This window comes from Spermophilus citellus, assembly GCF_964194105.1.
Source record: "Spermophilus citellus genome assembly, chromosome: 1".
In the NCBI taxonomy this organism is placed as follows: Eukaryota; Metazoa; Chordata; class Mammalia; order Rodentia; family Sciuridae; genus Spermophilus; species Spermophilus citellus.
Genome location: NC_138182.1, coordinates 45,013,565 through 45,028,103, shown reverse-complemented (window position 1 = coordinate 45,028,103; position 14,539 = coordinate 45,013,565). Strand labels below are relative to the sequence as shown.

At 41.2% G+C, this 14,539-nt stretch overlaps 1 protein-coding gene across 6 annotated transcripts in view; it reads right to left on the bottom strand.

Moving 5' to 3' along the window:
* The window catches only part of ENOX1 (ecto-NOX disulfide-thiol exchanger 1), a 549,814-nt gene that overhangs the window by 136,137 nt on the left and 399,138 nt on the right, over positions 1-14,539 (bottom strand). For all 6 annotated transcript variants that reach the window (XM_081287123.1, XM_081287124.1, XM_081287121.1 and 3 more), the window contains one exon: positions 6,231-6,443. In XM_081287123.1, the coding sequence (XP_081143249.1) occupies positions 6,231-6,443 (213 nt within the window). The remainder of the gene's footprint in view (positions 1-6,230; positions 6,444-14,539) is intronic.

The window sequence follows — 14,539 nt, the reverse complement described above, 5'->3', positions numbered from 1 at the left end:
GTTCTGCAGCTTTTTTTTTTCTTTCTTCTATATCTAACAAATGAGACCTATCTATGTGGCCCAAAAGGGAAGAGAAAGCCCCACGTGTCACACTAGGATGGACCATGTCTTTGTTTAATATCTTGGATAACTGCACATCCATGGTCATAAGTGAAAAGTTACCCCAAACACAAGAGAATGGATGCTGTACTCCCCACGCCCCTGGTTGGGTTCAGCTGCTGCCTTTCAGACAAACCAAGGCTTATATGAAAACAGTGCCTATTTGTCATGATCATGGATAAGTGATGGTCCTGGGGTGAAGACTACAGATATGAAAAGGGTTAGAATTTATGCAAATATTGTTCAGGATCAACACTATCAAAGCTAGAAGATAACTGCTGGATTTTGATGTAGACCTTGACATCATACTTCTTTCTTCTTGTTGTTGCTATTGATAGTTCTTGGTCTTTTTTGAGAAAATTTTGTTTAGCACTAAAATTCAGGCATAGCATCTCTGCTTTCTTTTTCCTAAATGGCTGGAGAGCCATCTAGGCTGATTCTTTTGGCATTTACTTTTCAAAATAAGCAAAGACAAATAAGACAAGTGAAACAAGGAAGAAGAGGTGCATCTTGTCCAGCACCATGGACAACTTCGCACCCAAAGCTGCCTTTGTTTGCTCTGCCAACTGGCTACTTTTAGCAAAACTTACAAAGGAGCCCACCATGCTTTGAGCTTTGCAGTATATCTGGACTTTTTTGGAAGGTGGTAAATGAGCCCTCCTTCAGCTGAGTCCACTTGCTATAATAAGCTACTTTGTTAATACCCCTCCTTCCAGGATGCATCAGAACAATTTTCCAGAAGTGTTGGCTGTTTGACGGACAGGCTGCCAAAAGATGCTGTGCAGAATAGCACTGGGTGGGCACCTCAGGGATACTGCCCAGTTGGAAGTTTTCCTGCATCTAGGAGAAAGTGAACCAAGAGGCCATTTCTTGAGTATCAGTGCTATATAGTCTTAATCTCATTCTAGGTGAGAAATGAATATCAATGCAGACAAAGAGGGATATGATGGGTTCTGCTTTTGGAAAATGCAGCAGGTTGTCCATCACTGTGAACTCGACCAGTTCTTGTTTTCAAAGCAGCTCCACAGTGCTGGCACCAAACTCCTCTTACTACACTGACATGAGCTTTGGGAAAGCAGAAAATTCTGAGAAGACACACAAACAATTACACCAGAAGGACACTCATCCAGAAAATGAGACATTCAAAATTCACAGGGTGATGAAATACGTGTGTACCTATCATGTTAGTCAGGCTACTGCTGGTATTTTCATGGTAAAGATTTGGTTGGGGGTGTGGTGGTGGGGTTGTGGCTCAGTGGTAGAGCTCCAGCCTAGCACTGGTGAGGCATTGGGTTTGATCCTCAGCACCACTTATTTATAAGGATAAATAAATAAAGGTATTGTGTCCATCCTCAACTTAAAAAAAAAAAAAAAAGATTTGGTTCCCTTCACATCCAGAAAGTAGTCATCTTTGTTTTTTTGTTTTTTCTTCCTGTTCTACTTCATTGCAACTCAGACTACATTTAAGGTATCTCTTCAAGTCATCCTTAAAAAGCTGGGCTATCAAAGATGCAAGGGACGGTCCCTGGGACACTTCACAGCTGGGACGCACCCCTAGGTCAGCCGCTGTTGAAGGTCAGGATCAGCTGTGGTTTCCACAATCTTCCTTGGTATCTGTTGACTATTGAAGTATTTTCCAGGATCAAATTACAGGGCCAAGAGGAATTTGTGAATAGTAATGGGTGAAAGTAAAGACTGGAGGAAGGCCACAAGTGGGGACACTCCAGCTTGAATGTCTCTGGTTTTCTACCACAACTGTCCTCAGATCCCCTAGTCTATTACCAGTGGTCTGGTAAATTACAATGATTTCTAAGAACAGCACAGCTACTGAGCTCTGTCTTTGATTTGATTAATTATACATGCAAGCCCAAATCTTCTTACATGTGGATAATGCTAATACCAACTCCAAACTGCCCAGCGAGGTCACCAGGAAGTTTGAGCTCACTTTTCAGGCTTCCCTCTTGTCTGCCTTCAGATTTACTCATCGCCCATTCATTACTCACTGCATCATCCACCAAGGACTTTCTGCATATTTCTATGTTCTAGGCACTTGTGTGTGTATGTACACACACACACTCTCAATGACTAAGACTTGTCTTTTCTCTTCCTGGCACAATGATTAAAAGCAGACAAGGCATGAAATCATCATCTCCAAGGGCTTCATGGACCTGGTGATAAGGTGTGGTAATGGTGCATTGACTAGAAGAAGGTGGACCAGAAAGAGCTCTCTAAAGGGGGCAGCCCTTCAGCTGAGACCTACAGGGTAAGAAAGACTCAAGCATGCAAAGAGTGGAGGGAAGAGCCCTTCACACACAGCATGTGTGAAGTCTTGGAGGTGGAAGGTAGCTCTGAGGGGCTCAGGAGGAAGGCTGCCAGTGGATGTTACACAGTAAACACCCAACTCGGAAGAGGAAGGCTCAGAAAGTTTTGTGGGCTAGAGTGTGAGCAGTATCTCTAGTGCAATGGAAAGCTACCCAAGGGATCTACATGGAGAAGACAGGCTGATTTATTATCAGATGATGAGTGAAAAACAAACTGAAGCAGAGTAAAGGTGTAAAGGGAGTTATAATGTATGGTAGCACCACAAAGGCTTTTCAATAGGCCTAAATAAAAGACCTGAGTTTTTTTCTGGAAAGCAGTAGACCTAGTTAAAGCTTATATTTCTCACTTTCCTTGGAGTTAGGAGTGGCTATGAGTAATTATTCTGCCTAATAAGACATATGTGGAAGGCTATGAGGAACCTTAGGGTAAGTTTTGCTTTCTTACTCTAATGATGCAACTCCTTCAGCTTTCTTTTTTCTTCTCCTTTTTCTTATGTTAAAAAGGAAGGGAAAACAAAGACGTAATGGCAGGAGCACCAGCAGTCATCCTAGATAATAATCTAGGAAAAACCAATAGCATCATAGAAACCTGAGCCCATGCAGACTTGAACCACTGAACCAGTACCACCAAGACTTGTATCTGAATTTTACTTTGAGTGACAAAAAAGGGGGGGGGGAGAAGAAAGAACATCAATCCTATTGTTTAAGATACAGTTTGGTGGAGAGTTGGGAGCTGTAGTTCAGTGGTAGAGTGCCTGTCTAGTATAAACAAGACCCTTAGCCTAGCATGGCAAAATAAAAAAAAAAAAAAAAAAAAAAGAAAAGAAAAGAAAAAAGAAAGAAGCAGTTTGGTGGAGATTTCCATTACCCACAGTGGATACTGATTCTAAATGACCCACTAGGCAGTTAGAGTTGCCCAGGCTTCATGGACTTAAGCAGTGACCATCACAATGAAGAAAAGTAGGCCAAACAGAGGTACATTTTTCAAGGTAGAAATAACAGGACTTACTGATGGCTAGGATATGGGGCCTTATAGTGGGAGATGGAGGGTGTAAAAAAAAATTTACAAGATTTTGGCCTGAGAATTTATTAAAATGGGAAGAGGAATGATTTGAAGAAGTCAAGGAAGAATTTAGTTTTTGTTATTTTATGTTGAGGTAAGAGGTATCTGTGATGGTGATCTCCACTCCTACGATTTCCTACCCTGTTCCAGCCTCTCCCTTACCCCCTCTTAATAGTGAATGCTCCTCCTGGTCAGCTCTTCTACTGCTCAGGTGTCCAGGCAGATGCCCCAGGGGATGAGGCCTGTGGTCTCCAGTGCTGTCTGCTCAGCCCTGAGACTCGCCATCGGGAAGCCCAGCACTGCTGCACATCCAATCTCCTTCCCCAATTGGTCTTTATTGGTAATAAAAAAGCTGACATTTGGGGCCCCACATGTTACATTTTCTTGCCTGTCTCTCTGCTGTTTCAAAGACGGGCTGACTTAACGCCTCCATGTTGACAGGTAGGCATTTTGCATTCATTCAGCCACATAATAGGGGCCTCATTTTTACTGGTGCCTCTTTCAATAGCTATTGCCCCAAACACCAAATTTCTCCTCTATTCTACTCCACAGCTGCCCTCATATTTTCACTGTGAGACCCAAGGGCTGAGTCTTCCCTGTCAGATGAGACATAAACGGCATGAATGGCAAGCTATTTAAAAGTGATACAATAAATTGGTGCAGCCAATATGGAAAGAAGTATGGAAATTCCTTAGAAAACTGGGAATGGAACCACCATTTGACCCAGCTATCCTTCACTTCAGTCTATACCCAAAGTACTTAAAACATCATAATACAGGGACACTGCCACATCAATGTTTATAGCAGCACAATCACAATAGCTAAACTGTGAAACCAACTTAGATGCCCTTCAGTAGATGAATAGATTAAAAATGTGGCATATATACACAATGGAATATTACTCAGCAATAAAAGAGAATAAAATCATGCCTGTAAATGGATGGAGTTAATGATAATGCTAAGTGAAGTTAGCCAATCCCAAAAAAACAAATGCTGAATGTTTTCTCTGATATAAGGTGACTGACTCATAGTGGGGTAGGGAGGGGGCGCATGGGAGGAATAGATGAATTCTAGATAGGGCAGAGGGGTGGGAGGGGAAGGACAGGGCAGGGGGTTAGCAATTATGGTGGAATGTGATGGACATCATTATGCAAAGTACACATATAAAGACATGAATTGGTGTACAACCAGAGATATGAAAAATTGTGCTCTATATGTGTAATAAGAATTGTAATACATTCCGTTCTCATTTATTTAAAAAAATCAATTTAAAAAATTGATGTGAGTGACCAAAAGGTAACAACACAGTAATCACTGCTCAGGTATGTGGTTTCCTGCCCTGACTCTGTAGGAATTGTGTATTGGAATCGTTTTGCTTTGTCCTCTCTTCATTTCTTTCCTACTAGGCCATCTTTACTTTCCCTCTGGTCACTAATTCATTCTTTTTTTTTTCCTCCTTTAAAAGCAGAAGACAATACCAGTTTTCTTTATTCTCTCTCTAGTATCCCTAACTTCAAAACTGCTGGACATACACCTTTGGATAAAGGGTCAATCTTCAGGGCTGGCGAGTGTAGGTAAAGTGGTATTATATCAGTCTGAGACAGGGCAGTTCCATTTTTCTTATTTCTTTTTTTTTTTTTTTTTAAACACAGGTAATTCTCATATTGAATATTTGGTCACTTACTAGAGTTTATGTTTCAGACTTCATGACATTACATCCTATGCTGCTGCAAAAACTGTCTTTTGACAACAGAGTCTACTTTTACATTTAAGATCCTGGTTTTTCCTACCCCTCTTATTACCCATCCTAACAGACACATTATCTCTTGGGTTTATACTGATGGAAGAGGTGATAGACATTTTGGCACATTATATCACTGCAAATAATACTTATCCTCAGAATAAATAATGTAAATCGCTGTTGCATGGGGGCCCCTGCACCTGGTGTGGAATGGAGCACTGCATTGTTACAGTGTCATTCAATGGCTTTTTACCAAGCGAGAGCACATGGGCAGCTGTGATGCATTATGCTGCTGTGAAGTTAACTACAGACACAGAGTGCCCACAGAAAAAGTAGACACCCTTTTTTTTGAATAGAGCCCTGGGTAATTACCTTGACTATTGTTCTAGGAGAAAGCCCCATTTATACCCCTTCATCAATTTAGCATCTAGACATGAAAAATCACCGACATTAAGTAGTTAAGGCAATTTGCTTTCCAAATGAAGAAAGGACAAAAAAAAAAAAAATCTCCACTCCTGAGTTACCCATGCAGACAGCCAAAGCTCACCTCAAATAAAGGATCCTGAGGAGTTTATCTGCTGGGACTGTCTTTCTAAACAGAGCCCCAAGACAATGTGTTCAGGGTCTGCTTTCTACTGACAGCCCTAGGAGGACACATGAATGTGTGGACAGCCTGCAGGTAGAGGGTGGCACCCTCAGGGGTGGTGTGACCTGTGGTGGGTCCAACAAACACAGGTATGTGTGGCAGCCCTGCCCTGGGGTCCAGGCCTGGTGCTCCGAGGAAAAGCTACAGAAACTTTGCTCACCTTGATAAGTAAGCTCTCAGGGCAGGGTCCTTGTTCCTCCAAGTTGCCACAGAACATGAAATAGGTTATGAGGTTTGTCATTCAATATGGAGTAAAATGGGAGATTATTGAACTACTTACCCCCAAATGAGAACATAAAATGAATACAAAAGAAAAAGCAAAATCACAATGAAAGAGATGGCCCCCAAAATTTTACTTACATTGAGTGAGGATCCCAGTTAAGGCATTTTTAAAATTCTCCTTGGCCTCCTCCATCTCTTGCTCATGGGTGGCTTTTTCATTCATTAGCCTGCGGACGTGGCTGTTGGCCGACTGCACCATGGAATAGAACTGGTTTGCAGAACGCCGATTCACTTCCCCCCTTTCAATCCAGGAAAGCAGTACTGTGATAGCCTCGGAGAACTTGCTATCATCTGGAAATGGAAAACCACCAAGTACAAATCATGCCAAGGTGAGGAAAAAACGCTTTATTCTGGTTCCACTCAAAAAGCAATTTGTGAGGGATGCGATGGGCACACCTGTAATCCCAGTAACTCAGGAGGCTGAGGCAGGATGATCCTAAATTTGAGGCCAACCTGGGCAATGTAGTAAGGCCCTGTCTCAAAATTTAAAAAAAGGGCTTGACATATGGCTTAATGATAGAGGGTCCCTGGACTCTGTCCCCAGTACTGAAAGAACAAAACTGAACAACACACACAGTCCATTCTGATGGATAAATTCTCAGAACTGGACAAAGTGAGCCTTCCTGTGACTGACTGCTTTTCTTAACTCCTCTTTTTCATCAACTCATGGCACCACGAAACCATCCCTGAGACTCCCACTCTCACCTACCAACTCCAAGGACTCAATCATAGGACATTTACTCTGGGCATTGTAAGCAATATGTTGTACTCCATTCTTAACACCAAATCTTGATTACTCTTTCTTAAAACTGACTTGAAAAACTGTTATTAACCTATTTGTCCTCAGCTTCACTTCTTTATTCTCTTATCAGAAATATTTCCTGAAGATACCAGTTTTCTGACTTATGAAATCAGCCGAGTTAGCATCAAAATACAGATGGCACATTATTTTAAAACTAGTCGTAAAGCAAGATATTGTTTCCAAGGCAGTAGTGGGAATAAGTCATTTCTGTTCTGCAGTTCAAAACTAATTTCATTTTAAGGTTAGTATAAAAATATTTAAATACTCTGAAAAATAGAGTATTTCCTTTTTTTTTTTTTTTTTTTTTTTGTAGAGAACATGCTCCCCGAGGTGGTTGGTGTTTTCTTGGATGGCTACTACAAAGTCTCTTTGAACCTGGTGTGAGGCCAGGGCAGGAGGATAGAAAGTGGGAAATGAGGTTCTGCTGTAAATAAGTGATAAAGTTTATTTCAAAGAAAACAAGAGACTTGCCTGTTTAGGAGTGTTGCTGGAACAGACCGGTGTTGTATGGCTCGGAGGTGGAGAAAAAGCAAGTGTGAAGGTGATTAAGTTAATGAGAACTGCAAGTTGGATGTTGGTTATTACATTAATCGATCTGATGACTGCTGAAGGCTCACTGCATATTTTTAGGCAGACTTGAGGGCAGAAGCCTTTCCGCCCCTTACAAAACATGACTTAGGAAAACTACCCTACATGTATTCAAGTGAAGACAGACCCTGAATTCTAAAAATCAGGACCAACTAGACTGCAAGACTCAGATTCTTATTCATTCATTTGACAAACACTGAGTGCTACTCCACGCCAGGTACTGCCTGCTCCCCGGTGGACTAGGAGAATCCTCCTGTGCTGTGCACACCTATGGACAGAGGTGATTCATGTTTGATGAAGGGATTCAGTTTTTACTTAACAGATTTTTAAAAATCAACTATTATATTGTTATGTGTATTCCATTTGTTACAGCACTTTGCCAATTTTGTGGGATGCTGTACAAATACCTTACTAAAGTCCTAAAGACATTTGCCCAAACTAGGGTATATAGCCCAGTGTGCCCACGCACTGTGTGAAGGCAGGACTCAGCCCAACTCAAGGCTATGCACGGTGAGCTCTGCCTTCTCCAGATGCAGCGGCACTTCTGCTGCTGACCAGACACAATTCCAGGCCCTCTCTTGTTCCCCAGCTGCCCTCTGGGCCTGGGGATCAAAGCCTTTTTCTCTTTTCTTTTCTTTTTTTTTTTTTTTTTGAGCAAATGGACTCCTCAGCCCTCACACTTGAATCAGAGGAGATAACTGCCTGGGGATGTTCACAGAATATCCTGCAAGTGAAAGACTCAAGTTTCCTTGAAAATCTCAACCCACAGGCACACAGCACACTCAGTAGTACTGCTGGCTCATGCAATTGTGTTAACTCTGGAATTCCAGTCTAAGTTCAACCCTCAGTGAACTCTGGCTGCAGTGGTTTCTTATCTCATTTCATGGACTGAAGCGGCTTGTGTAAGATAAAATCCATCATACACAACTTAGCATTACGCTCAGCCCACAGAGAGGCCCATAATTTAGCATTATGTTTGTGAGAGGCCCACTGCGACCGTTACAGTCAGAATAAATTCTGCCTCCCTCCACACTCTCAACCGCTCCCCCTGCCAATATATGTTTGGAGAATGGATCTTGGAACAGACAGCAGAAATAAACTTAAAGCTTATAAGAAGGCTTTTTTTTTCCTTCTTAAAAAATAACAACAAAAAAGAACACTGAGTTCATGTACTATTTTTCACCTTTGCTGAGAATTAGCCTCTACACAGCACAGAGAAAGAAAAACCCTGGGACTTGTGGTGGGGGGGAGAGAGAGGGAGAGGGAGAAAGAGAGGGCGGGGAGGGGGAGAGAGAGAGAGGAAGAAAGATGGAGAGAGAAAGAGAGAGAGAGAGAGAGAGAGAGAGAGAGAGAGAGAGAGAGAGAGAGAGAAAGTGCGCCCACACGCACAAGCGAGAAAGCAAGCCATGTGCCTCATCTTTCTTTCTCTTGCACATAGTAGTGGGTAGTTTTTCCTTTTCTTGCTCTTGGTAGTTCAGTTCATAAATATACTAAGTTACTGTCAGGAAGAACACACTTAAATTTTAAAAATGTATGTTTGCTCAAGTGGTCCAAAAAACACATTTTATTGCTTTTCACTCCTAGATCTAAGCTAAGCACAAGTTACAGGCAGCAGATTATAGTTAACTGATAGCTTCTAGAAAGGAAACAACACCCTTGGGATTAAGCAACTAAAAATACACTATTTAAAAGTGAGTAGCCAAGAGGTTTTCTAACATTTTAACTCATACTAGTAGGCAAATCCCATTAGCCTAAGAGAGTGTAGAGTTGTGAAAACTCTCAACTTCGTCTTCATTTTTGAACTTTCTGTATGATTGATGTACTGCCATTCAAATTAAATTTAAAACACATCAGTTAAGGCATGCTTGGTAACTTCGGTCAATATTTGTTGCCATGTAAGAAGTGTCTTTAATTTATATTAATTAAGACGAAGCCAGTAACTCCCTCTGGATGGCTACACGAGCTTATTGGGAGCAGTCATTTTCAATGCCCATCTGTAAATTCAATTTTGTATTCAGTGGAAAGATCACTGAGAAAGCAGAAAACAATATAAACTAATTTAAACAGGATTTTAGATTGCAGCATTATTAAAGCTATTCATGCGGAAAGAAATTAACGCCGCTCATAAAAATCACATCAAAGATGCACTTATAAAAATTCTAAGCACTTTCCATGAACATGTTTAGGCATAACTCTGAACATGGGTGTGCAGTTTAGAAATTAAAATCTGCAGATGTGCTTTTTTCCACAGTAAGAATTGGGGAAATTGCCATATTATGGCATGAATATGGACCATTTGCTCAGTAAAACTTGCCCAGCGTCTTCTAAGCAGGGTCCTCACCATGTCACACTTGGGTGACTAGAAATGTTTGCTCACGGGTCTTCCTTCCTGCTTGGCAGGAATGGGACCCCATTTTTTTTTTTTTTTTCACAGCCCTGGCTAAGCACCATGGCCCTGGCCCTGCTTTTGTACTTGCTGTGCTCTTCCTCAGAGAGATCCTTAAACACTCTGTCCCCCTGGCCAGGGTCATTTTTCCCTTAAGATTCAGCTGCCCTTTCACACAGAAAACTTCAGCAACCTGGCTTGCACTCTTTGCTATGTTCCCACCCTTCTCCATGTGTCCCACTGATACAGTCACCCTGCACAGTACTGTTGGCTCATACCTCTGTCTCCTGTTCTGAGGGTCTAATATGAGAATAAAACCTGCCAAACATATTTCAATGTTTTTGGTTGCTTTGGCTTTTTTTTCTTTGTAATTTATATTTTATTGTGCTCTATTTCTCATGGACTTGTAGTGATTACTACTAGAAAGCTACAAATTCAACAAATAAGAGTCAGAAAGCTTCACAGTTGATAATAAAAAAAAAATTAATCTCATGTTAAGGAGTATTTTCCCACATTTCATTGTCTACCACAGATAAATGTTCTCAGGACCTTCAAGCTGACTGCTCCTTTTATCCTTCAAGTCTCTGAGGTCATTATCACTGGCTATGAAAGTTAGAAGTGATGTCAGATAATGGCATAGAAGCAAAGCCTTTGGCAGTAAGACACTTACCAGATTATCAATTGATTCAAAAAATTTTGAAAGCATTTTTAATCCTGGAATGGAGGAAAGCACTGCTTAGCCTTTTGAGGAACAAGTAATATGAGAATGATTATCTATCATCCCCCAATGTTCCCACCTGTATCCATGCCCATCTCATTTCAGACTTTGTGGTTCTCCTTCCTTCTCCCTGTCTTCCATGTTTATGAGTAACTGCCATACAGTAGGCATTTAAAAATTGTATGTAGGATAATTTCTGCTAAAAGACCACATGCATCAGCATCCTTTGGGAGCGTGTTTAAAACGCAGGTTCAGCCTTTCTCAGACCTCCCAACTGTGAATCTGCATTTTACCCCAAGTGACTGACAGGTACAATGAAGTTTGAGAAGCACTGGAAGAAATAACTCAATGAAGGCCAGATAAACTAGTTAGGCACTAATCTAAGTTAAGACATAACGAAAACCTGAAATTTAAAGCAGCAGCTAAGATAGTAGGGAATACTGAAGAATCTGATGTGATTTTGAGAAACTTTGGGGATCCCTGTCCCTAAATCCCCATTCCCAATCAAAGAGAAGCTGATACTTCCATCCAAGAAAGAAATAAGTATCCAAGACTTGGAAATGCACATAGCCATCCCTGCAAATCCTTTCAATGGAATGCTTGGCATGGACTAGGACCCCCCACAACACACACAAATATTATCTGGTTGTTGGGGTGTGAACCTTCACTTGTCTTTGACTAGGCCATTTTACAACTCTGTGGGAATAGAATATAAATTGTGGAAAACACTTCCTCTCTGTAACATTACAAATGTAGAAACATTTTAATCTTTATAATGAACACATTTTCCTTTAAACCCATTTTAACATCTTATTGCTTTCTCATTAATTAACGAGTTAAATAAAATCTCTGGCAACTGCTCATTTTATATTTGTAAGATAGTCATGACTTCACCACCATAGGTCCTTTAACACCTTCTTCAAAAGCAGGGCTCCTGCTATAGTCATGTCTGAAACCTCAAGGCAAGGCAGAAAGGGGTAGATATTTGGTGAATTTTAATATAATTGATATGTAGAAAATGATGGGGGAAGGAACCAAAGTGGTAAGTAGTTTTTTCCTACCTTTTTGTGTGCTCAGGGAGATCCAGCCTTGAATTTCACAACAGTGATAGGCTCTAAGCCAGGCCATAAACATGGAATATGAAATTTAAGTGGGCCACAGTGCTTTTACTTATTGTTGTACACAGGAACAACAGGAGGGTGTTCCATGTTTGAACAGAAAGAAAGTGAAAAAAAATAAAAATAAAAAGACATTATATGAAACTTTTCTTCCCAAAGAAATGAGGACGTGGACATACAATGAATGGCATGTCTATACAACTCTCAGAGATTTCTGGCCTTGATGACAGCTGGAAATTGGTTACAGAGTACGGTCATGTGTGGATCTAAGTAGATTTGGAATTCCAGCATGGTCAACCCATTGCTGCTATCACATTCCGAAAATTCCACTGGGTGTATCTGTTATGGTTTGAATATCCCTTCCAAAACTTGTGGAGAAATTTAATTGCCTTGTGATAGTATTAAGAGATGGGACCCTCATGAATGTATCATGCCACTATCATGGTAGCGTGCTCCTGGTGAAAGGACAAGTAAGTCCTCATCCTCTATCTTGTGCGCTCGCTTGTCCTTCCTCCTTTGACCATGGGGGGTACTGTGGCATAAATGCCCTCCCCAGAAGCAGGTGCTATGCTCTTTAATTCCATCCTCCAGAACCATGAACCAAACAAACTTTTATTGTTTATAAATGATCCAGATATAAGTATTTTATTATAGTACTGGAAAACTAAGACAATTCTCAAATGAGTCTCCATTTCTGGCTGCTCAATGAACTACACATCAATTAACCAATCAGATGGCATAAAAGGATATTTATAAGTGGCTAATGCTTCTCTATGTCCCCAACACACACACACACACACACACACACACAATCTCCCCTATTATTATTGTCTGTAAAAATGAGAGAATTAAGGGGGCAATATGAAAATGTACTGGTTATTTCTGCTTCAGGGCCAAGCAAAATGTTTCTAAATGAAATGGCCTATCTTGCCTCTATGAAGGTCAATAACAATGAAACAAGTGATTCTCAAACAGGCTCCTGTGCTTCATATTCCTCTTGCTTGAAGAAGGAGTTCTAGCTTTTAGCTAATGGAACGCCCATTTGGCTCATAGCATTATTGATTTTTATTTTCATGGAACCATAAATATTGACAACCATCTCAGTTAAATGCCAGTACCTCCCTCCCTACCTATCTCCTGCTGGCAGGCTGATCCTTGGGCCACTCTGTGTGCAAATCTCAGTCCTCTGGAGATGATGAGTAGGATCCCAGGAGGACTAGATTCTGGATGACACACAGGGAATCCTAAGGGCACTGTGTGCAGAGTCTTCCTACAATTTCACCTGACACAGACAGAAACTCTTCATTTCAACACATAATGAAAGATTATGTGCAGCTTTCCAAAGGGGAAAAAGTACACAAAAACTTTTTAATGTTCTTGCCCAGAGAAATCTCCCGTGAATTAGGATATAATCCTTCCGCACGGTCTAATCAATCTTTTCCTTGCACAGCCCAAACACAGGGCTCCTCCAGGGCTGGATGGTCTGGGCTAGACACACAGAAATTCATTATCTCATCTGCCTGGTGCCACTGTTTCCAATAAAGTGTAATTATGGTGTATCGAGCTCCTTCTCACTTTCTCAAAGCCACGCCATAAACTTTGGGTCCGTGTGCGGTTACTTCCCAGTCAGTCTTCATTAGGTTGAATTGTCTCCGAACAATGTCTATTTAATCAGCAGGGTGCCTGCTGATTTTCTTTTTTAGAATTTATATGACTGTAATAGACGCTGGGTGACTTCGTGCCTTAGACTCTGTACAATTACAACCCAGTGTTTCTCCTGGCTTCGAAGGCCCAGCAGCCAGTAAATGGGGGTGACCTGGTCCCAGAAGATGCTCCCTTTCTGAGCCCTGCACTGCCCCACTGAGTAAGCTATCTACCTGGGGAGAATACCCTGCATTTGCCAACTTATAAAAGTATACTATTATCATAACATAACAATCCCACTACGGTAAGTGGAAAGTTCAGAGTGATTTGTTATCGACTCACCTCTATAAGGCAGGGGCTTGTGTAGTAGAATGCTCAGCAAATACTTCCTGAGTGACAGGAGAGAGAGCCGAGTAGACACACATCCTTCCCTACGTTTTCTGACACACTGAGCAGCACTAGTGGCCAGAAAAGCAGTATACCGATGCATCAAAGAGATGGAAAAGAGAGAAAGGAATTCATTTCTGAACACCTACTGTGTGTAGTTCTGGCACCATCAGGGCATGGAGAGCCTTGTGAGCCATAAGAAAGAATTGGCTTATACAGGTTTTGCTGAATGAAGCTGATCTTCAAAAAAAGAAAGTTGTAAGAATAAATAAGTATGATGTAAAATGGGAGAAAATGTCTGTAATAAACCTAAGATAGCAAGATTTCTCAGGGGAGGAAAAAAATCAAATCCAATTAGGTATATTCAGATTGCTTTTTCACTGCTTTTCTGACACAGGTTTCCGTACCTTACATCTTGACTGCATTTTATAGCCCCACATCAGTGAAATCATCTTCAGGGAAACAGTTTCCTTGGCTCCTCTTGTCTGGCTTTGCAGTGTTATAAGGAGCATGGAGTGGATTTCCTCTCCGAGGCAGCCAATTTCCTAAGCAATTAAATGCTGTTTATATTCCAAACTCTGTGCTTGGGTTGAAATTGTCAAGCCTGATATTACCTGACTCTTGCCTAAGATGTATTCTCAGCTAGTTCATTCTACTGTAACAGCCATCTATTAAAATTTCCAATCTGTTCTCTCCTCAAGGGATCATACAGTACTTGGCAAAGGTACAGCTTCTGAATTTTGC